This window comes from Onychomys torridus, chromosome 4, assembly GCF_903995425.1.
Source record: "Onychomys torridus chromosome 4, mOncTor1.1, whole genome shotgun sequence".
Classification (NCBI taxonomy): domain Eukaryota; kingdom Metazoa; phylum Chordata; class Mammalia; order Rodentia; family Cricetidae; genus Onychomys; species Onychomys torridus.
Window position 1 is genome coordinate 8,604,050 of NC_050446.1, and position 22,960 is coordinate 8,627,009.

At 52.3% G+C, this 22,960-nt stretch overlaps 2 protein-coding genes across 2 annotated transcripts; both read right to left on the bottom strand.

Annotated features, from left to right (window-relative positions):
* Positions 1–889: 889 nt before the first annotated feature.
* LOC118581369 (dolichyldiphosphatase 1-like) lies at positions 890–4,319 on the bottom strand. Its single transcript, XM_036183412.1, is given in 8 exon segments — positions 890–968; positions 2,636–2,725; positions 3,070–3,198; positions 3,648–3,746; positions 3,890–3,981; positions 3,983–3,990; positions 4,084–4,168; positions 4,281–4,319. Coding segments are annotated over 8 exon segments (579 nt in total). The 3' UTR covers positions 890–931.
* Positions 4,320–4,532: 213 nt separating this feature from the next.
* Miga2 (mitoguardin 2) lies at positions 4,533–22,894 on the bottom strand. The gene is made up of 9 exons (XM_036186278.1): positions 22,815–22,894; positions 18,696–18,931; positions 17,271–17,481; positions 13,701–13,813; positions 12,893–13,010; positions 12,432–12,568; positions 6,693–6,810; positions 5,359–5,459; positions 4,533–4,830 (listed from the first exon to the last, which is right to left on the bottom strand). The coding sequence occupies exons 2-9, from the start codon at positions 18,789–18,791 to the stop codon at positions 4,711–4,713; spliced, it is 1,014 nt and encodes a 337-aa protein (XP_036042171.1). The 5' UTR covers positions 18,792–18,931; positions 22,815–22,894; the 3' UTR covers positions 4,533–4,710.
* Positions 22,895–22,960: the final 66 nt, after the last annotated feature.

A 22,960-nucleotide genomic window follows, 5' to 3' on the forward strand; every position in this document is an offset into this window, starting at 1 on the left:
GAGGGTCTCCTTACAGCTGTGCAGGTGGGGGTCGGAGAGCCACACCCAGGTAGCCTCCAGGGCAGGCCAGGAAGGACGGGCAAATCCAGAGCACACAGGGCAGCTGATGGGGAGGGTGTCAGCACTGCCACACTGCCAGAATCCAGCTGAGCTCCTGGTTCCTGCTGTTCATGTGGGGTGAGACAGACTGCTACTGGATGGCCAGACAAAAGGGGCTGTAACGCTCGGGTGTGCTCACCCCAGGTGCAGGCTCTTGTCAGGAAGGGATGGAGGACCAGAGAAAGCCCTTGTGATGTTGGGTGGGTCTAGGGAAGAACGCAATGACAGCAGCCGACAGACGGGTGCTCGACCTGGGCCCTGCCCCCAGGCAAGGAAACACTGACAGGTTCTGGAGGGGTGGCAAGGAGAGCAGGGGATGCCTCACTCATGGGCCCCAGGCTCCAGGCTCCACTCAGGTCCAACAGGAGGCAGGCCGCCCCAGCTCAGGGCACAGGGCCTGGAGCTGACCTGGGCCCTTTGTACCAGGGCAAGCCACTGTGGAGCAGCCAACTCCACAATCCCAAAAAATAAATAGTGTGCACTCCACCTGGAGTTCCTGGTCTCAAGACCAGAGGACCAAGCCCCCATGCTCTACCCAACCCAGGGCCCATGCCAAGAACACTTTCCACCCAGTCAGGAGCTGGCAGCAGCAGAGCCAGGGTCTCTGGCCATGTGACCCCAGACAGCAGGCCCTCCCAGGGTCCTCGCTGAGGGCCTGACTCAGCCCTTTGGTCCACCATGTCCATTTAAATGAAAATAAGGAAAAAAGGCTCCACTTGGTGACTTGGGTCTGTCAAGGTCTCTGCTTCACCCTCCTCCGTCCATCATCCTGTCCATCCTGCGAGCATGGCGCAGGCCAGATTTGGGGGCTTGACCCAGCCACGCCCACCAATCACTGCAGCTTTGTCCCCAGCTTGCGTTGTCTGTTCCTGCAATGGGGATGATTTCTACGTGGGGGTGCCTGGTATTGAGTGGCCAGCCCTACAGCCATCCTCTCTCCCTGCTCAGTCTCAACGAGGCAGGCAGATGCCCAACCATAGCCACCCTGACCAGGGCAGGCAGTTAGAGCTCCTGCCCTGGACTGGAACCTGAAGAGGGCCAGCATTAGGCTGGGCTGTGTCATGACGACCCAGGTTTGGAGCTCAGGAAGTGCCAGGGATGGCAAGATGGGGCTGGGACAAGCCAAGGAAGGTCAGTGGTGCTTGTCTGGGCCTGACTAATTGTGGGGAGTTCTGCTGCACACCGCCAAAGCGGCTACAGAAAGGTGGAGTGCTGTTCTTGGAGGTTTCAAGCAGAGGAAGAAGACACACTAAAGGGGGCTGCCTGGGAAGGAAGCTCCTACTTGGAGGGCCCAGGAAGAAGCACTGCTGTTCTCTAGAGGGCTGGCTGAGGCTCAGAAATAACAGTGCTGGGTGAGTACCTGCAGAACTAGAAAGCTAACTGTGGCCCACCGGTCCTGGTGGGACGGCCCAAGCCCTCCAGCTCACACCCCCGGCTGTTGCACACAGTCTGTCTGTCTGGAGAGCTTCATGCACGCTGTTCCTCTTGTCGGAGCCTCTTGGTAAGCCCCGCTGTGAAAGGCCTCTATTTGTATCACTCAGCTCTGTTTCCTCCTGGGAGGCCGGGGACTGCCCTGCTCTACTCGGGAGCCTGCCACTCGCTAAGCCTCTGAGCTTACGCCTTAGTGTGGATCACGTGGGCTGGCCTTTCCATCCTCATGGCCCCCTGCTGCTGTGAGCACCAGGAGGATGATGGCATGGCTGTCTCACTGTGCTTGGCCCCTGCACACAGCCTGACACGGAGCAAGTACCAGGGAGAGTTCGAGAATGAAGGCAGCTGGCTGAGCAGGGCCAAGCAGGGCTGGCTACTCTGGGAGCCAGGTGGAGAGCTGAGCCCGAGGCATCTGGGGCCTTTCTGTCAATGGGATTGCCTTGCCCTAACCTCACACCCCTTTCCTCATGGATCCAAGGCTTTGCCCTTAAGCTCATTAGGATAATGTGGACCTTGATGTCCTAACACATCTCCTAACGGCTGGACACCCACCGGCTCTGTGCTGCTCAATGGCCTATAACCTTCCTGGGAAATCTCCCAGGCATCCTCAGGAGCCTGACCTGCCGCAGCTTCCCTCAGAGCTTAGGGAGAGGCTGGCCTTCTCCTACCCCTGAGAACTCCACCCCAGATTGAGGAAGAGTTGAGAAGAGCATGAGCCAGAAGATGCCAAAGTCCAGCTTTGCCCTAACTTGCACTTGGCTTCAAGACGGCCCTCAGCTCAGTGTGCCTCAGCTTACCCAGCTAACAGAAAGCTACACAGTTCTGAGGATGGCCACACTCATATTCCCTGAAAACCCCAAGGCCCAGCTCTCTGTATCTGTGCTGTAGAGGGTAAAGGCATACACTGGGCCAGCAGTTTACCACCAGCTCCCTCAGCCACTGACACACAGAGCTCAGGCAGGTGACTTCCTTCTCTCTAAGCTCACTTTTCCCATCTGAAAAACTGGAGCAAAGGAGAATTCAATGTCAGGAATGGCAGCAAGTATCTAGTTTTTGAAGAGCCTTCCAAATAGGGGGCAGTGCTGGCTACTGTCCCTGAACTCACCTGGCTTCTGCCCTGGTTACTGTGTACTCAAACCAGAGCACATTGGGGATGAGGCTCGTGTCCCGGATGAGGAAAAACTCGGAGATGGGCCTGGAGAGAGATACCCAAAAGCCAGGGCCATGGTGGGGCATGAGTCTACCACAAAGCCCGATGTCCCAACAGTTCCAGGCCTCCACGCCTCCGCTCCTCCACGGGACTCTGCCTGCCTTCTAAGTCTAAGTGCTAAAGCAAGCACAAAGGAAAGCACTCTGGTTGCTGAGCCTGAGATACCCATAAGCCCCTGGGGGAGGTGGAAGCACCAGGAGAGTGGGCACTACAGCCTCATGTCTCCAGAGGCCCAGACACTGGGCCACCCAGGACACCAGGCTCTCCAAAAATGGTCATACCTGTAGGGGGCAGGGACACAGTGCTGGGAACAGATAGGGATTGGTTACCAGGCTGCTATCCTGGGGAACAGTGGGGTGAGAACTTCCTGGGTGAAGATGAACCAAGCGATGGCCATGAGGCTTCCAGCAATACCCCCATAGAGTACCTGGCTCCAGGTGTGGTACAGCAGGTAGACCCTCGACAAGGCCAGAAGGGAAATTCATAAGAGACAACCGAGGACAGGCTTGTACAATACCCGATGCCCAAGGGCCAGGTCCTCAGGACCCTGTGTGTACAGATGTGAGGACACACACAGAAGAGGCACTTCCAGAGGCAGTAGGGTGCTGGAGCAGCCCATCCCCTCCTGGCCAGCTCTTACACTGGAACCCGCTCCTATCCCTACCCTGCCAGGAAGCTGGGGACAAATGGCTAATACAAGAAGCTGCTGTTACACCTGGGCTGTAGCCTGCTATGTTAGCAAGAGCAGCTGGAGCCCTGTCTGTTCAAATTAGAGACCATGTTCCTTTCCAGTCCTACCATCCAGTCTCTGGGCCCAGGATCCACAGGGACTGTTCAAAAGACACCAAGATCCTAGCAGGACCCCAGATGGGCAGGCTGCAGGTTGGGGCTCCTCCTCCCTCCATACCTGCTATAGGAGACGAGAAAGGCTGCAGTGAGGAGCCCTAGGGTGAGCACATGCCTCCACAGCAAGTCCAAGAACCTGGCGTTATTTGTTTGATGCATTCTGGAAAAAGAGGTGCATCACACAGTCTCAACCCACAGCCTGAATAAGAGCCTCCCAATATCCCTTGCCCCCATCACAGCCTAGTGCAGCAGGCCCTGGCAGACCACAGCTACCACGGGGTGTGGGGGGTTGCAGATGCTCACCTTAAATACAGGAAAAGGAAGGAATAGACAGAGAAGAACCACATAAACTGGGAGTGGCTGGAGGGCATCCCGTACTTAGTGCCCACTGCTGTTGTGTGGGCCTGGGGGAGGAAAAAAGAACGGCATCTGGGAGGACCCAGGGCTTCCTCATAATGTCCAACATGAAGCCCTGGGTCCTTAAGTCCCAGCCCTACCTCCACAGGGCCGAGGCTCCTGGATGACGTGTTTGATCAGCCAGTTGACACCTTCATTCAGTGCCAGGCCCCCGAGGAATGAAATCTGCTGGGAAGATGGGCACTCAGTTGGGCCTTGGCATACTGCTGGCCACTACCCAGTCCCCATGGTTGTGGCCTCTGAATGGAGAGCCTAAACCAATGAGTGAACAACCGACCCAGCCAGGAACCCCTACAGGCTTTGCACGGTAAGGCATGCAGACGCACGCCTGTAACCCAGCACTCAGGAGGCAGAGGCAGGTGGATCTCTGTGAGTTCGAGGCCAGCCTGGTCTACAGGGTTTTTGTTTGTTTGTTTGGATGGTTGGTTTTTCAAGACGGGATTCTTTGTGTAACAGTCCTGGCTGTCCTGGAACTCACTCTGTAGACCAGGCTGGCCTAGAGCTCACAGAGATCGCTGGCCTCTGCCTCTCAAGAGCTGGGATTAAAGGTGTGTGCCACCACACCTGGCCTGCGTTTGTTCTTGACCTCTGCTAAGGTGAGATGGGCCAGGCATGGCCAGTGTGAGGCTGAGTCCTTGCCAGGCACTGTGGGCCTCTGCACCTCTCCCCGGGGCTGAAGCACCCCCCCCCCCAGCCTCCATTTACTCTCACCTCAGTGTCCGGCAGGGTACCTTCCCCTCCTTTGCCAGCTGCAGAGCCTCCTCGTAGGCAGCAGCGGGCCTGGAGAGAGGGAGCGGGTAATCTCCGACCTGCAGGGACTCAAAGAGCTGGAGAGGGGGCCAAGGAGACCAGTGAGCAGCACTCCACAGAGGCCAGAGCTCTAGGCCAAACCAACAGGGACCACCCAAGGGACCTGCCTATGGCCCATCATGGGGATGCCAAAGATACACTAGCCCCATGAGACAGGAGGTCTAGTTCTTGTTCAGCCCTAGACCTCAGCACTCCCACCTCTAGGCTCTCTTCCCAAAGGGATGGTCTACTGGACACATGCGCCCATCTTCCTGTCCCAAACAGACACCACGTCCCTTGCCCCAGCCTAGCAGCAGACTAATGCTAACTGAAGGACTGTATGTAAGATTAGAGAAGCTGAAGCGGGGCATGGTCTGGAGTCCCAGGGGAAAGGGGACACCTATGGTCTGACTGTGAAGATCTACAACCCCTGGCTCTTCAGGCCTCCCTGACCTGGCACTGGAGAGACTCTAGAAGCAGGGCTTGGTTCTCACCCAAGAAAACAACCTTACTTCCCCACAACCTAGTGCTGGCCCAGAAGGCCTGGCCCAACCCATGCCAATCACCTCAGTGGCTGAGAAAAAGGAGTCTTCCGAGGTCAGGCTGTCCTCGTCATCAGCTCGCAGACGCAGTGAGCCCTCAGTCAGGGGCAGCATGAGGGTCCTCTCTGGAAGGGAGTAGGACGAGGCTGAGACCCATAGCTGCAGGAATCCTGGCCCACAGCACTGACCCCCAGACCTCCAGAGGCTTTGTCTGGGACAAAGGGCAGAGGTCACAAAACTTCCCTGAGCCACCTCAATACACATTCTGTTGCTCTCTGTGGTCCTGCCTAGTGAGTGTTTCCTTTCTTGGTTTTTGTTTTGTTTTGTTTTTCTGAAATAGGGTTTTCCTGTGTATTCCTTTTTAAAGATTTATTTATTTATTTATTATGTACACAGAAGAGGGTGCCAGATCTCATTACAGATGGTTGTGAGCCACCATGTGGGTGCTGGGAATTGAACTCAGGACCTTTGGAAGAGCAGTCGGAGCTCTTAACCTCTGAGCCATCTCTCCAGCCCATTCCTGGCTGTCTTAGAACTCATTCTGTAGTAGGCTGGCCTCGAACTCAGAGATCCTCCTATCTCTGCCTCCCTGTGGGATTAGTAGAGCACCAGCACAGCCCAATTTACTGTTTCCCTTTCTAAAAGGCTGAAACTGCCTTAAGGGCATCCACAGGGCAATTATCCACCATTTCTTTATCTGCCACCTAGGCATGTCAAATAAACAGAGGCCACAGACTTGATGGTGGTCACCTTGAAGGCCCCTATCAACTTCAGTTACAGAGGAACAGGGTTTTTCCAGTAGGCAAAGCCACACTGAGGCCAGTGCCCAGATGCCAGGGAAGATGTGGCCTGCAGAACTGGCCAGCCCTTTTTAGACCTCAGTTGTTCCCACAGGGCTCAGTGCACTCTGAGAAAGGCCAGACACACAGCAGACATGAGGACACTGGCTATCGGGCTGAGTAAGCTGGTTCCCTGAGGTTCACATCCCTTCACCTCCACCAAGTGACAAAGAACCGTGGTTTGTGGCTCTCAGCCTGCTTCTGGCTAACTACCAAGTGAGTGCAAAGGCCTGAAGACCTTTCCAAGAGATACAGACACACAGCCCAAGGGTGCTCCCAAGAGGCCAGGGCATGGCACAATAACTAACTCTGGAGTCCCTGAGCCTCATCTTGCTTCAGTGTCTATCTGCCATCTTTAAGGGAATACCTCAGTTTCCCTATTTGTATGAGGACCTTGGGAACTGTGACTTGTTTGTGGCACTGGGGAACCAAACCCGGTTCTCTCGCTTTGTCCCCAACCTCTGTTCCTGGCACCACAGGCCTGCAGCAGCCTGCAGCAGCCTGTGTGGTCCTGCTCACCAAGGTCCAGCAGCATGCTGTCAGAGGGGAAGGTGGAGCCAAATTCTTCCTGCAGGTGGTAGGCCCGGTGCAGCAGGGACTCCAGCTTCTCGGCAAACTCCCTCCGTTGCGACTCTGGCTATGACACAATCAATGACCTTCAACCTAGAGCTCCAAGCTCCCCATTCAGATAGGGCCCCAAGGAAATGACGCTGGCTCTGGGTCCAAACAAGAATCTCCCACTACAGGAGGCACCAGCCACATATGCCTAAGGCCCAGTACCATGGGTATAAATACACATACCCTGATGCCAGAGGCGTGCAAAGGGTCTCAGTGGAGTACACCTGTAATTCTGGCACCCTATAGGCAAAACAGGAAAATCTCAGGCCAATGTGGGACATTAGTGAGTTCTGGGCAGCCAGGACTACATAGCAAGACCCTGTCTCTAAAAAGAAAAAAGAGCCGGGCGGTGGTGGTGCCTGCCTTTAATCCCAGCACTCGGGAGGCAGAGCCAGGCAGATCTATGTGAATTCCAGGCCAGCCTGAGCTACCAAGTGAGTTCCAGGAAAGGCGCAAAGCTACACAGAGAAACCCTGTCTCGAGAAAACAAAAAACAAAAAGAAAATCTTACTATGATGAGATGGCTCAGTGGTTCAGTTAGACAGCATACCAGTCTTGCAGAAGACCCAAGTTCACTCCCTAAAACCTGAATTTACATGGTGCTGGAGACTGAGCTCAGGGCTTCCTGCATGCTAGGTAAGTGCCCTATCAGCCTCTCTTACTGCTGTTTTGGTTGGTTGGTTGGTTGGTTGGTTGGTTGGTTGACTGGCTGAACATGTTTCCTAGAAAACACTGTGTCTCTAGGTAACCAACCCAAGACTGTCTCTGGACTGAAGACCCCTCCCCACTGCCTCCACCACCCAGAGTTCAGATCCTATGCATGTAGGCAAGTCTTTCAAGGTGGCATCCTCTGAGACCTTGCCTGTAAGAGCCTGAAAAGGTGTCACCTTGTCAGGAGAGCTCCTAGGACTCGGGAAACAGGTGCACACGGTAGCAGCTGTCACTAAGCAAGGGACATTCCACTGCATGAGTGTCATGCGTGCAGGTGACAAGCTGGACAGCAAAGGACTGGCTGTCCAGGGAGAGCACAGGTGGCAGGGGAAGGCACAAGCAGGCCTCAGCTAGAGGCAGAGGTTGAGAGCTGGTGTGGGGGCACAGCCTGCCACCTCTGTAGCTGTTACCACCCTTGACCTCCAGCCCCAGGCATGGGAAGTGGGGTGCTCCTTTCCACCCTGGGGCTCCTGGGTTTGGGGCCCAGGGTGAGGCAAGAGTTAGCCTGACTATTCTCTCCATGGAGGTGGAGGCAACCAGAGTAGAGACTGTTGCCACAGTAACCAGGGCCCAGGGAGGAGACAGATTAAGCCTGAGGAAGGGCCTGAAGAGCTTCGAGGCAGCCATAAGTGAGGGCTTACCCTGGACCTTGCTGTTTGGCCTCAAAGCATCTCTCTGGGGCAGAGTTTCACAGATAAGACTTATGGTGGTTAAGTGGCCCAGGGTGACCAGCTAAGATATGGCAGGAGAGACCTGGACTACAGGATTCTGGGCCACAGGCCACTCTGCTGGGTTCCTGGCAAAGCCTGCCTGGCAGCTTCTCAAAACGTCTGTTAGCTCTCTGGGAGTAACCGTGGGTGGGTTAAAGCTGCACACACAGAACACAGAAGCTCAACCAACTTAAGAAAAGCAGACACCATGAATTTCAGAATTTAAAAAAAATGTTTCTGTTTTGAGACAGGGTCTCATGTAGACCAGGTTGGCCTCAAATTTACTATGTAACCTTAAACTCTGATCCTCCTGCCTCCACCTCCCTGCTGGGATTGCTGGCATATTTCTGGCTTATGTGGATGGAACCCAGCCAGAGCTTGTATAGCAAGTCTGTCTCTGTCCAGCCAGCTCCCAACTAATAACACGAAGACTTATTAATTATGAAATTTGGCCTATAGCTTAGGCTTGTTCCTAACTAGCTCTTAAAACTTAAATTAACCCATTTATATTAATCTATGTTCTATGACATGACGTTACCTCTCCTCCATCTTGCACCTGTTTCCTCTGTGTCTCCTGGCATCTCCTGTGTGCCTCAATTCTCCTCCTCTTGCTTTCTTTCCTGGAAATCCTGCCTATGTCTCCTGCCTAGCTATTGGCTGTTCAGCTTTTTATTACATCAATCACAGCAAATACATCTTCACAGAGTGTACAAATATCCCACAATAGGCTTGGTGTATGGCAAGCAAGCACTCTATCAGCTAAGTTTCACCTCTAGCCCCAGAATTTAAAATGGTCTCATAGCCTTGCGGTGGTGATGCACACCGAAACTACACAGAGAAACCCTGTTTCTAAAAAAAAAAAAAAAAACAAAAAATAAATAAAGAAATAAAATTGTCTCGTGTGTTTCAATGGTTGCCATCAACAATGCAAAAACTTTATGGGCAAGGTGGCACACGCTTTTAATTCCAGTACTTGGAAGGCAGAGGCACGTGAATCTCTGTGAGTTCAAGGCCAGCCTGCTCTACAGAGTTAACTCCAGAGCAGAAGCCTTGGATAAGTAGAGAGACCTTGTCTCAAAGAAAACAAAACAAAAAGAACGTGAAAACTCGCCAGGCAGTGGCCTTTAATCCCAGCACACCAGGAGGCAGAGGCAGGCGGATCTCTGTGAGTTAGAGGCCAGCCTGGTCTACAGAGAGAGATCCAGGAAAGGCACAAAGCTACACAGAGAAACCCTGTCTCGAAAAACCAAAAGAAGAGTGTGAAAACTCACAGGACAGAAGATCCCTGTAAGTCACAGATTTGAAATCAGAACTGAGCCTAGAACATACAAGGGCCGTTCACACTCGACAGCACCAAAGATTAAATCCAAAAATTGAAGACAACCAGCATGCTTGTAGAACATACAAGGGCCGTGCACACTCGACAGCAGCATCGTAAGATTAAAAACAACCAGCGTGTTGTAATCCTACATGCAGGGACCAGAACAGACATTTCTCCAAAGGAAACACAAAGATGGGGACCAGCAACATTGCTCAGCAGATAAAGGTGCTTGCCCACGAGCCTGAGTTCAAGCCCCAGGACCAACATGACAGAGGTGGAGAATCAACTTCTGCAAGCTGTCTTCAGACCAGGCACCATCAGCAAAGGAATGCAGATCAAAGCTGGAGTGCATGGGGGATGGGGTGGGGTGGGGTGGGGGGTGGTATTATTTTTGTGGGGGTGAGTGTTAAAGTGTGTTGGGATTTATGAAGTGACCAAGACTGATGGCACACACACATACACACAAATAAATAATGCAAAAACCCAAAAACCAAAAATGATGTAACTAGGTATGGTGGCTCACATCTTTAATCCCAGCACTTGGGAGGCAGATGTCGATATACCTCTGTGAGTTTGAGGCCAGCCTGGTCTACACTGAGAGTTCTAACCCAGCTAGGACTACCGGTGATACCCTGTCTTATGTACACACAGATGTAAGCAGAGTAGTAAATACAGTGGAGAACCAATGCCACCTCCCTCCTCCTCCTCCCTGACAAACACCTGTGGACGCCATTATCTGCCCACACAGGAACAGGAAGAGTCTATGGCATGTGGGGTTCTCAGCTCTGCACCCCACCCATTATCTCCATGACTTCTGAGTGACAGGTTTCTGAGCTCAGCTTTCCACTTGGGCAACAGAAGTGCACCTTTACCTGTAACTGTCTGTGCCAGGTGCCCCCTGGCCCTGCACTGCAGGTGCCACCCACCCTTGAAGAGCACATTGTTTTCCAGGTACCCGATCAAGCTGGTTCCATTCTGGGGAGGTGCAAAGACAGCTAGACTAGAGGAAACACAACCCTACCAGTCACAGTCACACCCACGGTGGCTCCAGCTGCCACAAGGTGGTCCTGACCTGCACTTGGAATACACACATCCCAGGTATCCCTCACCTGAGCAACCAAGTCCCTGGGAAATTCCCCTGAGCTGGTTTATTTGGTTTGAGACAGAGTCTCATTCTGAAACCCAAGTTGACCTAGAACTCACTCTGTACCTCAAGCTGGTCTGGAACTTTCTGTGACCTTCTGACTGCCTCCTCAGTATTGGGTATGAGCCGCCACACCCAGGCTCCCCCAAATTTCTAATGTCTAAGGCTACTGCCATTTCCTGGTTGGTTCCTGACATCTTGGGGCTCCCCAAGAGGAGTCCCCACCTGACTTTGCTCAGGCAGGGAACAGGAACCTGGGGGCCTTGGAGTTGCACAAGGAATAAAACAATAGCCCACAGTATTGCTACCCACACAAGCCAATGCCAAGCACATGTGCTCAAAACATGTTACCAAACACAGGGCTGAGGCTTAGCCCTTGTGCATTTGGTCTGTGCAAGGTTCTCAGTTTAATTCCAATGTTTTGAGTTTTGTCTTTTTAACCAACAGAAGAGAAAGGCACTGACAATGTAGGTAAAATGAAAGCCTTTTTACCTTTCTCTCCAGAACTCTCCACATGTAACTACCAACTAACTCTTGCGCTCCACCTGCTTGCACACTGGTGTAGCCTACTGCCTACACCTGTTAAAACAGACACCCTGGGGCTGGAGAGATGGCTCAGAGGTTAAGAGCACCGACTGTTCTTCCAGAGGTCCTGAGTTCAATTCCCAGCAACCACATGGTGGCTCATGACCATCTCTGATGAGATCTGGCGCCCTCTTCTGTGTACATAATAAGTAAATAAATCTTTAAAAAAAAAAAACAAAAAACCCGGACACGCTGGCGGGGACATGGCACAGTAGATAAAGCACTTGCCACACAATCATGAGGACCAGAGCTGAGATCCCCGGAATAATGTCAAGCTGGATACAGGGTGTGCATCCAAGGGGCAGACACAGGAGAATCCCTTGAAGCTGCTTGGAGCATAGTGAATTAGACACCCCATCTTAGACAAGACAGAAGGCAAGGGCGAACACTTCTGACCACCGCACATGCACCTTGGTGAGCACAGTCACATACACAAAGATGAATGAATGAATGAATGAATGAATGAATGAATGAAGTAGTGGCAAACACCTTTAATCCCAGCACTTGGGAGGCAGAGGCAGGTGGATCTCTGTGAGTTCAAGGCCAGCCTGGTCTACAGAATGAATTCCAGAACAACCAGAGCAACATAGAACATGTCTCAAAAATGCCAGAGAAAAAGGGGGTTGGGGGCTGGAGAGATGGTTCAGCAGTTAACAGCATTTGCTGTTCTTGCCGAGGACCCACGTTTGGTGCCTGGTACCCACATAGTGGCTCCTAACTCCAGGTCCAGGGAATCCAACACCCTCTTCTGGATTCTGTGAGCACCAACATGGTACAAAGACATGCATGCAGGGAAACACATACTAAAAAAATTAAGTCTTACAAGAAAATAAGTTATGGAATTTTAATAAAAAACTTGAGTAGTGTTCCCAAAAATCATAAACATAATCCAAAGGCCCCGGAATCCAGTCAACTAGTAACAAAGACCCATTTCCTATAGTCTTGCACCAGCACACCCCCTCCCCCACACAGAGCTGAGAAGGGTCTATCAACACAGGACTTGTTTACCAAGCTATCACCAGGTCGACACGGCACTCAGCACACTACTCACTCTCTGTGGAGCTTTCATGGCTGGGAGACTAGTGAAGGCCTGTGGGAGAGGTCACACTGGAGTCAGTCTGTCCCACCCTGCCAACCTTCTTGCACAGTGACTGGGGCAGACTACCTACCTCTGACGGTGCCTCTGACGAGGTGTCTGGGTTCTGGAAGCTGTCCCCCGGCGTGGGGGTGCTGCCTCCATCCCCCCTCTGCCCCACACTCAGTGCCTGCTCCCATTTCTGCAGGGCTTCCTCAAACAGCTCCATGCCTGAGAACATGAGAGACAGGAGAAAGGGTCACAGTCTCACCCTTGAGGGGGATGAGCCACAGCAGGAGGCAAAGGCCATGGCAGGACCAGAACTGGGCAGGGCCGTACAGCCCGGTCGTAACTTCTTTGGGGCTGGTCAGTATTCAGGCCTTTCTCCAGCAGGCCTGTCTTCTGACCAGAAAGGGCTGCAAAGTAGTGACTGGGGATGTGGGGGCTGGGCAGGAACTGAAGAAGTGACTTGCTCTGCCCAGACTCCTAGAAGGCCATTTCCCTCGCCACACTGTTGCCCTAGCCCGAGGCCCTGGGCTAGCCTCCCAGTCGAACCTTGTACATAGAGGATCTCGGCACTGCCATCAGTGGTAGGCACAGACTCCTCCATCCCTCTGGTTTCCCAGGAACTTGAGCACGCAGCTGTGGGGCTGGATGAATTGACCACTACCATCTGGGGACCAAGGATACAGATAAGAAGTGAGGCCCTTTGTGGGACCTCTCTAAGCCCACACCACTGCCTGACCACAGGCCACATGCCCTCCTAGATACCTCCCGAGTGGGCTAGGCCAGCACCCACATCCTCAGAACAGCTTGATGATATGCCACAGAAACAGGTTGACAGCCATGTATGAAACCGCCCTGGACCCTACTCCCTGTCCTACCAGCCAGACAAGGACAGATGGCTGCCACCTTGTTTTGGAGCCTCTCAACCACAAGAGTGGCCTCTCTCTACCTTACCCCAGACTTAAGGGCATCCCCAGGGCAGAGCCTGGTCCTTGCTGAATGATTTACAACATCATCAATGCCCCTGAAGCTGAGCTCCAGTGAAAGTGTCCCCCTTTGTCTCCTTTACCTCCACCCCTCAGCACCCAGCCCTGTCCTGGCCGCCTCCCAGACACTTGCTCAATGTCTGATGCCCAAGCTCCCTGTCTGGCACCTACACACCTGTCTCTGACTGGTTTTCCAACCATCATCCACAGAGAAGCTGAATTCATGAATGAGGGTGTGAAGGAATGAAAGGGGCCTCTCTCTCATCTCCCTAACAGTCCAGAAGCTTCCTCAGGGCAGAGTCTAAGAATGTCCTGGTGGCACCTGCCCCCTACCCCCCCAAACACACACATATCCCACCCTGGCTCCTCACCGAGGCCAGGCTGTGGGAGGAGCCTGAGTGTTTGCTGGGCTCGATGGAGGAGATGCCGCTCAGAGTGTCGTTGCTCTTGCTACTGGGGCTCTGAACCCTCCGGCTGGAGTAGCCTGTGAAGAGAAGGGTGGAACTTGCACGCATCCTCCATCTGACCACCCTTCCCATCCTCATCTTTCTGATAACCTGACCTCCAACGCCAAGACACCAGCAGATCCCCGAGTGTGGACACTTAGCAGAGGAATGAGGCCCTTCCTGTGGCCTGCTGACTTAACACAGGGCCAGGACCACAGGAGGGCTCCAAATGCTGGGACAAGCTGAGAGCAAGTAGGGTCACTTCCCTACCTCTTGCTCAGTTTGCCTGTGTGCTTGATAGAGTGACTAATAAAGAATTCTCTCGTCCAGATGGCTCAGCAGGTAAGGGCACTTGCTGCCAGGCCAAACAACCTGGTTCAGACCTCGATGGAAGGAGAGCACCAACTCCTGAAAGTTGTCCTCTGATCTACACACACCCACCATGGCACACACGTCCACCCGCCAAGGATAAACCATGTAAAAATACTAAGGGGCCAGGCCATAGCTCAGTTAGAGGAGCAGATGCCCAGCATGCAGGAGGCTCTGGGTTTGCCCTCCAGCACAGCATAACAGGGCACTCAGGAGAGGGTGAGAGGGTGAGAAGTTCAAGGTCAGGCTGGGGAGATGGCTCAACAGGTAAAGCGTTTGCCACACAAGCGTGAAGACTTGAGTTCAAATCCCCAGATCCCATGTAAAGCCAGGTACAGTAGCCCATGTCTGTTATCCCAGAGTTCCTATGGAGAGATGGGAGCAAAGACCAGAGAAGCCCAGAAGCTCAAGGGCGGCTAGCCTGTGCATGCAGTTATGAAAACAAAGGATTCCATCTCAAACAGGGTGCAAGGTAAAGAGCTACACCTGAGACTGGGTCCACACTTGCCTTGGGATGAGAGCTCACACTTAGCCACAAACGCACTTGCACACATACACAGAACACATGTACACACAAATTAAACAAACAAACAAATAGGCAGAGTATAAAAACAAGCTCAAGGTTATTCTCAACTACATGGTATGTTTGAGGCGGCCAAGGCTACAGGTACCTGTCTCAAGGGGGTGAGGGATGGTGTTGGGAGATGGTTCAGTTGTTAAGAAGAGCACTGGCTGCTCTTCCAGAGGACCTGGGTTCAGTTTCCAGCATCCATGTGGTGGTTCACAAGCGGCTGTAACTCCAGTTCCAAAGGCTTCTGTGGGCACCAGGTGTACACTGACCTCTAGTCACCACACTAGCCTTGGAATGAGAGAGCTCACACTCACCCACAAACACTTGCACACACACACACAGAAAATACATGTACACACAAATTAAACAAAAAATAGGTACCTGGAGATAAAACACAAAAAATAATAATAAAAGACAGAAAAAGAATTCTCTTTCCAAAATGGGAAATGAGACTTTTGTTTTGTTTTGTTTTTTGTTTGTTTGTTTGTTTGTTTGTTTGTTTGTTTTTTGAGCTGAGGACTGAACCCAGGGCCTTGCCCTTGCTAGGCAGTGTTCTACCACTGAGCTAAATGCCCAATCCCTTTTTTGGTTTTTTGAGACAAGGTTTCTCTGTAGCTTTGGAGCCTGTCCTGGACTAGCTCTGTAGACCAGGCTGGCCTCGAACCCAGAGATCTGCCTGCCTCTGCCTCCTGAGTGCTGGGATCAAAGGCATGCGCCACCACTGCCCGTCGAGACAACTTTTTAAACACACACACACACACACACACACACACACACACACACACACACACACACTTTGAGAGAGACAGGAGCTGGGGTACAGCTCATGAGAAGACTATACTAAACACACACGGCACTGAGGGGAGAAAAAAGGGTGAAATCAAAATGGAGGTGGTGGTGCCAGGCACACAGGTAGACCCTGTGCGGTGACGTGGCACCAGCTTCCCAGGGCCACTGTAGGCCAGCAGGGCCGTCCTCACTTCTAAAAGTCTAGTTTTGCAGTAGTGGAAAGACTGTCTGCAGCTGTCACGATAAAGTTAGCATTTGCAAGGACAATTAACTATGAAAGCTCACTGCACTGGGCTAGAGTCAGGCCCTGCTTCAAACACAAACAGGCTGGAGGGATGGCTCGGTGGTTAAGGGCATTTACTGCTCTTGCAGAGGACCCAGGTTTGATTTCCAGGCCTCACATGGTGGCTCACACCATCTCTAACTGCAGTCACAGGTGGCCAGTGCCCTCTTGTGACCCCCACCAGCACGGAGTGGACATACAATACAGGCAGGCAAAGCACTCATACACACAGACAAACAGACTTAAACGACAACAGGATTGGTAAGACAGTTCAGCAGGTAAAGGTGCTTGCCACCAAGCCTGGTGACCTGAGTTTGATCTTAGGGACCCGTGTGGTGGCAGGAGAGAGCCCACTCCCACAAGCTGTCCACTTACTGCCTCATGTACACCATGGCACATGTACAGTAAACACATAAGCATATGAATAAATAAAGCAATTTTGAAACCTCGTTTTCTTTATCTTTCTTGACTTTCCTCATTTACTTCTGTTTTTGAGACAAAATCTCAGTAGTCTGTAGCCCACAGTAGCCTTAAACTGTGCATCCTCCTGCTTCAGCCTCCAGTGCTAGGGTCACAGGCATACTCTATCACACTTGGCTTTCAAATCTGTTTTCCAAGACAGAAAACTGTTTTTCCCAATCTGAGAACCTATGAGAACACTTTGAAGAGCAACATGACATTGACCCATGGCAAACAGCCACATCACAAGATTGCCAGGGGATGAAGAGTTTTCTAGGGCCGGGCGGTGGTGGCGCACACCTTTAATCCCAGCACTCAGGAGGCAGAGGCAGGCGGATCTCTGTGAGTTTGAGGCCAGTCTGGTCTACAGAGTGAGTTTCAGGACAGTCACCAAAACTACACAGAGAAACCCTGTCGGAAAAAAAAAAAAAAAAAAAAAAAAAAAAGAGTTCTTTAGGGCCAGCAAGATGGCGCAATGGTCAAGGGCACTTGCTGCTGAATCTTGTGATCTGAGTTGACCCTAGAACTCACATTATGGACGGAGGAGAGAACTTATTTCTACAAGCTGTCTTCTGACCTCCACATGTACACCATGGTACACACCTATACACGTGTATACCAAAATACAGGTTTAAAAAAAGTTTTCCCATAGTGACTTGGTTCTATGATGGCACCATCTGAAAGCTCAGGACACACTAAAAGGGTGAATTTTACCACGTGCAAATCCTTTTTTCCCCCCTAAAAAGAATTCAAGAACCACTGCTAGGCTCATGAAGCTCATGGCTCTTCCTATTTCTGAGCATGGGGGAACTGACAGCCCTGGGCCCTGACCTGGTGTCCCCTAAGGTGACAAAGACATGCAGAACCAATACCACCCACCAAGACTGAGCCCAGGGTCTCAAAGAATGGTTCTGTTGTTCCTACTTCAGAGAACCTGGCGTGAGGCAGGAAGGCACTAGCCCAAGGCCCACAGGGAACAACACTGAGACGTGACACCGTCAGGGCTCCTCCACCGCACACCTACCTTTCTTCACTGAAGGAACCTTGCGGGCCATGAGGATGGGCATGGGTACTGTGCCCAGCTGCTCACCTCCCATCTCAGGGCCCACCTGCTTCTTCTTCCGCCGACGCCGCTTCAGCTGGTGAGCAGCCAGGGCCAAGGCCACAGTCCCAAGGGCTGTGGCAAAAAGAACCTTCCTCAGGCCTGGCGTCAACCGCAGCTGGGAGAACGCAGACTGGAGGGAAGAGACAAGAGGCCCGGTTATGTCATCTAAAGGGAAGCTCTAGGTGTGCGCAGTGTCCCTCGGCCTATCGGAGTGACCAGGGGCACTGAAAAGGAAATCAGGCCAGTGTCTCTAAAATGTGAACCAGAAAGAGAGCACAATGCATCCCTGAGGACATGAATACTGGGATCTGGGACTCAGTGTGCCCCCACGCTGCTGGTCACCATTTGTACAAGCAGGGGTACAGTGCCAGATACTGCACCAGGGCATGACCTGTCACCTGTCAGAATCCCTGCCACCTTTCAAATGAGGAATCTGAGGTTCACAGCAGTTAAGACATGTATAGGGGTTGGGGATTTAGGTCAGTGGTAGAGAGCTGGCCTAGCAAGCGCAAGGCCCTGGGTTCGATCCTCAGCTCTGATTAAAAAAAAAAGACATGTGTAGATGGTGAGCAACACACAACTCAAACCCAGATGTGACATCTCCATTTCCCCATGACATCTGGAGCTAATGACACTCACTGTCCCAGACCACTCCATCCAAACAGGCTCATCCTGGTCACCCTCTGCTGCTGGCCCAGGTGGAACTCTGTCCCACAAAAGAAAGCTTTCGGGGTGTCAAGGATTTAATCAGTACTCCCATTGACAAACTGAAGTCAAGAGGTCACCTAGCCTTAGGGTAAAGACTGGGCTTAAAGACCCGACTCTATTGTTGTTTTTTAATATTTTATTTATTTATTATGTATACAGTGTTCTGCCTGCAGGCCAGAAGAGGGCACCAGATCTCATGCTAGATGGTTGAGAGCCACCATGTGGTTGCTGGGAATTGAACTCAGGACCTCTGGGAGAGCAGCCAGTGCTCTTATCTCTGAGCCGTCTGTCCAGCCCCAAGGAAGATCCATCCTAATTGTGGAGGACCACTACTGGGCAGGGCAAGTTGCCCTGTATAAAATGGAGAAAGAGGATAAGTACTGATAAACACACACCTGTGAGTCTGTTTCCTGAGTGCAGTGTGATGAGCTTGCCTCCTGCTTCTGCTGCCCAGCCTTCCACACAATGAACCACAGCCCACCGGAACTGTAAACCCAACCCCTCTGCCTCCCTCAGCTGCTTTAGTCCAGACATTTCATCACAGCAATACGAAATTAACCAAGACACACAGTATAGCCATGGAAGGACGCACCTCTCCCAGGTGCTGAGGACCCCACAGGACCACACCCATCTTACCTGACCAAATGTCGTGTATAGGAACACCGGTATCTCAGCCACAGTCATGGCTAGAGCCTGGATCATGGACATACCCTCAGTCCGACGGAACGCCATGGCAGGCCTAGCACCCAAGGCGGGAACTCTTGGGGTAAGAGCTTCCAAGGAGAATGTCTTCAACTGGTCTCTGGCTGGACCCTGGGCACCATCCACACGCCAGCCGGACAGGGGCACACATAGCAGGTCTTTCCACAGAACTGAGGGACAGATGACCAAGTGAGACACAGGAAAGTGCACACGGGACTGGGGCCAAGTGGTAGAGTGCTCACCTTCCCGTGTTCAATACCCAAGCCTGCCAAAAAGCTTTGGGCCAGTGAGATAGCTAAGCAGGTAAAAGAACTTGCTGAGCAAGCCTGACAACTGACTGAGTTCCCCAGAACCATGGCCGAATTTGCTGTTAGCCTGACAACTCTGAAATTACCTGAGTGATGGGTTTCTGAGCATATCCATGAGGGATTAACTATAATTAAGGCGGGAGGCAGGTGTGGCACCGTTCTCTAGGCTGGGGCCATGGACTGTGTAAAAGCGTACATGCATTCTTTGCCCTCTACCTCTGAACTGTGTATGTAACACGAGCAGGTGTCATGAGATCCTGTCATTGAGACTTCCCCCCATGGACTGTCACCTGGAACAAGCCAAAATAAACCCTTTCTCCCCCGAGTCGCCTTTGCCAGGGTATTTTATCACAGCAGCAAAAATCAAACCAGACACGGCAGGAGAACACTGACTCCCAAAAGCTACTCTCCGGCTTCCACATGTGCATGTGGCAGGTGCTTCTGCACTCACATACACAAGTTAGTTAGGTATGTCTATCTGCTACACACGTGCAGAAGAGGGCACTGCATACTGGAGCTGGAGTTACAGGCACCTGTGAACCACTGGATGTAGGTACTGAGACCTGAACTCAGGTCCTCTGGAAAAGAAGCAAGCATGCTTAACCACTGAGCCATCTTTCCAGTCCCAAAGAAAAATGTTTTAAACTGGGCCTGGTAGTTCACACCTTTAATCCCAGCACTTGGAAGGCAGAGGCAAGAGGATCAGAGAGTTTGAAGAAAGCCTAGTCTACAGAGTTCCAGGACAGGTAGGACTGTTAACACAGAGAATCAAAAAAAAAAAAAAAAAAAAAAAAAGTTTTAAGATCAACAGCTGCTCTTCTGGAAGACCCAGTTTCAATTCCCACCATTCACATGGTGGCTCACAGCTATCTATGACTCTGGTTCCAGGAGATCCATTACCCTCCATGGGTGCCAGGCATGAATATAGTACACAGACAAACATTTATTTAGACAAAACACATAAAATATTTTTTTAAAGTTTGGGGCTTAGACTGCCAGGTGTGTTGGCACACACCTTTAATCCAGAGGCAGGCAGTTTTCTGTGAGTTCGAGGCTAGCCTGGTCTACAGAGTGAGTTCCAGGACAGCCAAGGCTACACAGAAAAACGGTCTCAAAACACAAAAGCAAAAAAAAACTGGGGTTTAGAAAACACTCCAACCCCCCCAATTAAAGTTGATCTATTATGAAAAAAAAAAAAAGAACACTCCACCCATACACACTAAAAAATATTTTTTAAAAAAAAGGTGTACACATGAGCAAAAAAGAGATGTAAACAAGAGTGTCCTCAGGGGTTGGTCACCTCACTGAGGCTTATAATCCCAGCTGCTCAGGACATTAAGGCAGAAGGATCAAAAGTTCAAAGAGTGACTGGGCAATTTAGGCACACCCTGTCTTAATTTTTTTTTAAAGCACTGGTCTAGCATGTAGCAGTGGGGGGGAGGGGCGGGGGGAGGGACAGTGTCCTCAGTGGGTGAGATGAACACCAAGTGGGCATCTGGAATCCCAGGCCCCAGGCCACCCCCGAAGGCAGGCAAGCAACCATGAACAGACACCTCAATAAGCCTGGGAGATAAAGGCAGCATGTGTGGTATGCTGGTTGCAGAAAGAACACAGAGACTGGGAGATAAATAGGTCACCCTCTAACTCAGGGCCTTCTGCACTTTCTCAGCCTTTTTAAACACACAGGCCATTTTCTAAATAAAGTCCTCAGGCTCCCGACTGAGAACCATGACATCCGTTTCACAAAGCCAGGAATGCTTCACTTCCTGTGGGCTAAAGGTTTGTTCTGATCTGGTTGTTGTTGGTGGTAGTGGGTTTTTTGTTTGTTTGTTTGCTTTGTTTTTATTTATATTTATTTTTGAGACAGAGTCTCAAACTGTAGCACAGGCTGGCCTTGAATTCAAGATGCTTCTCACAAGCGCTGAGTTTACTGTCATGAGCCAACTGAGTCACAACTATATGGGCAGATGTTTCTCCCTGCCTTCCCGCACCTTCTGACAAAGAAACTGAGTCTCAGAGCTGAAGCCAGAGGTCTAAAGCAACTCACCTGCTAAGTGGTGGAGAGAGGGTACTTCAAGGTCTAGATTCTGCTTAACGCAGCAGGAGCGGGCACTGCAGCCCCAGCAGAGCCACAGAGGGCAAAGACAGCCTTCCTGGATCTCCAAAACCCACCTCAGAGGCTCCCACTGCTCTATCCTGAGGCCAGATCAGTGGACTGATCACATATAACCAAGACTCCAAGACCCTGCAGGGTGCTCCCACTGCTATGATCAAGTTCAAGGGTATCTCCTGGGATCTCCAGAGAAAGGAACATACAGACCAGGACAGACCCTGTCTTCCTGGGATGGTGGCCAAAAGTCACTAGGCCAGCACAAGAAATGAAGAAGGAACAGCTTATCCTTGGTGAGTGGGGAGTAAACACAACCCTATCAGGCTGGACCTGAGGCTGGGGGGAGGGGAGGGAGTGGTGGGGCAGAGGGCAGAGGGCAGAGGGCAGAGGGCGGGCAAGCAGAGTGAGTAGGGCCCAAAGAATTACCACATTGTCAAGGGCAGGAGACATTCTGCCTGGAGGTTGTGAAGTGAGCTACAATTCAGTCCCTCCTCTAAACCTCCAGCCTGGCTTAGTCTTGGGTGGGAGATGAGGACATCAGATGACCAGGAGTTACTCTTCTGTGCTTTCCAACAGGCCAGTGCACTAGCTCTCTGTGGCAATTCTAAGTGCAGTTCTCTCAGGACTGTTAAGGTAACATCTTTACCACAAGGATATACAAACTGAGGCCCCAGGCTGTGGTAGAGTGTCCTGCCTGCTGCTTGCCCATATCAAACCTGAAGGGCTTCAGGGCCTTGAACTTCTGAGGAAGCACATGGAATTAGAAGTGAGCCTGTTCTAGGTCGGAGGCAGGTAGAGGTGGCGATGGAGGCCTGTCATGTCTGTCGTAGACCAGTTAGTGTTGGCTGTGCCCATCAGGAGAAAGATCACTTCACAGAAAGGAAGGGTCCAAGCTCAACACCACCATAGCCTACCTGCCTCTCACTTCTAACGCTGGCCCTGCCTGGGCAGCCAGCCTCCTCTTCTGCTCTACATTCTTGAGCAGGCAGGTGTCTGCTCCTCCACCATGGCACGTTATGCCTGATATCCCGGCTGGCTTTCCATCCCAGGCCCTCCCCTCTTGTGCAAGACCATCCTACTAATGCCTCTGGCCTGAGCGCTCTTTCTTCCCGCCTTGACCTACCTAGCTATGGTACCAGACCAGTCAGCCCTAAGCCACCCTCTACCTCATGTCCTGTCTTTCCCATCCTGGGGTATCTCTGTGGGATCCCACGCAGCCTGATATTGGGCATCCCCAGGATGGACATCAGCAATATCCCAAGCTTCAGCATCTGCTCCTAGCTCCTCTCTGGCCGCGACCTCCCCAGAACATCCTTGAGGTTCATCCGCACACAGCGCTGCCCAGGGCCGGCAACCTGCGCCTTCCGGGCCGGGAAGTACCCGCGACCCGACTCGGATGCCCGCGGCGTTCCAGGCCCGGGAGTCTCCTCTCTGACCCAGCTGCTCCCTCCTCGTTCCACCCCCAGAGCCAGGCATCCTCTCGCGCGCCTGGTCCAGGGGACCCACTCATCCCACCTTGGACACCTCGGCGGGCAAGCTGGGCCGCGGACCCCTGCGTGGGCCGGGCTCCAGGCTCCGCAAGCCTCACTCCTGCCCCCGGCTTCGCTGCCCGCCCGCGCAGTGACCGCCACTCACCCGGGCTCCCATCGCTGCGGAAGGGCAGCGTCTCCTTTCCAAGCCGCAGCACAACCAAACCAGGCCGCTGAGAGGGGGGAGGGGGCGTGGCTCCGAGCGGCCCGACACGGCTAGGACCAACCAACGTCTCCAGATCGCTCCGCGCC

Bases quoted from the DNA above. Each gene is read 5' to 3' on its own strand.
- Miga2 (XM_036186278.1), bottom strand. From the start codon at position 18,791: ATGGCGTTCCGTCGGACTGAGGGTATGTCCATGATCCAGGCTCTAGCC. The intron at 17,482-18,695 runs GTAAGATGGGTG...TCTTCCCTCCAG, and splicing joins TATACACGACATTTGGTCAG to TCTGCGTTCTCCCAGCTGCG. The intron at 12,569-12,892 runs GTTCGACTGGGA...TCATGTTCTCAG, and splicing joins CGAGATCCTCTATGTACAAG to GCATGGAGCTGTTTGAGGAA.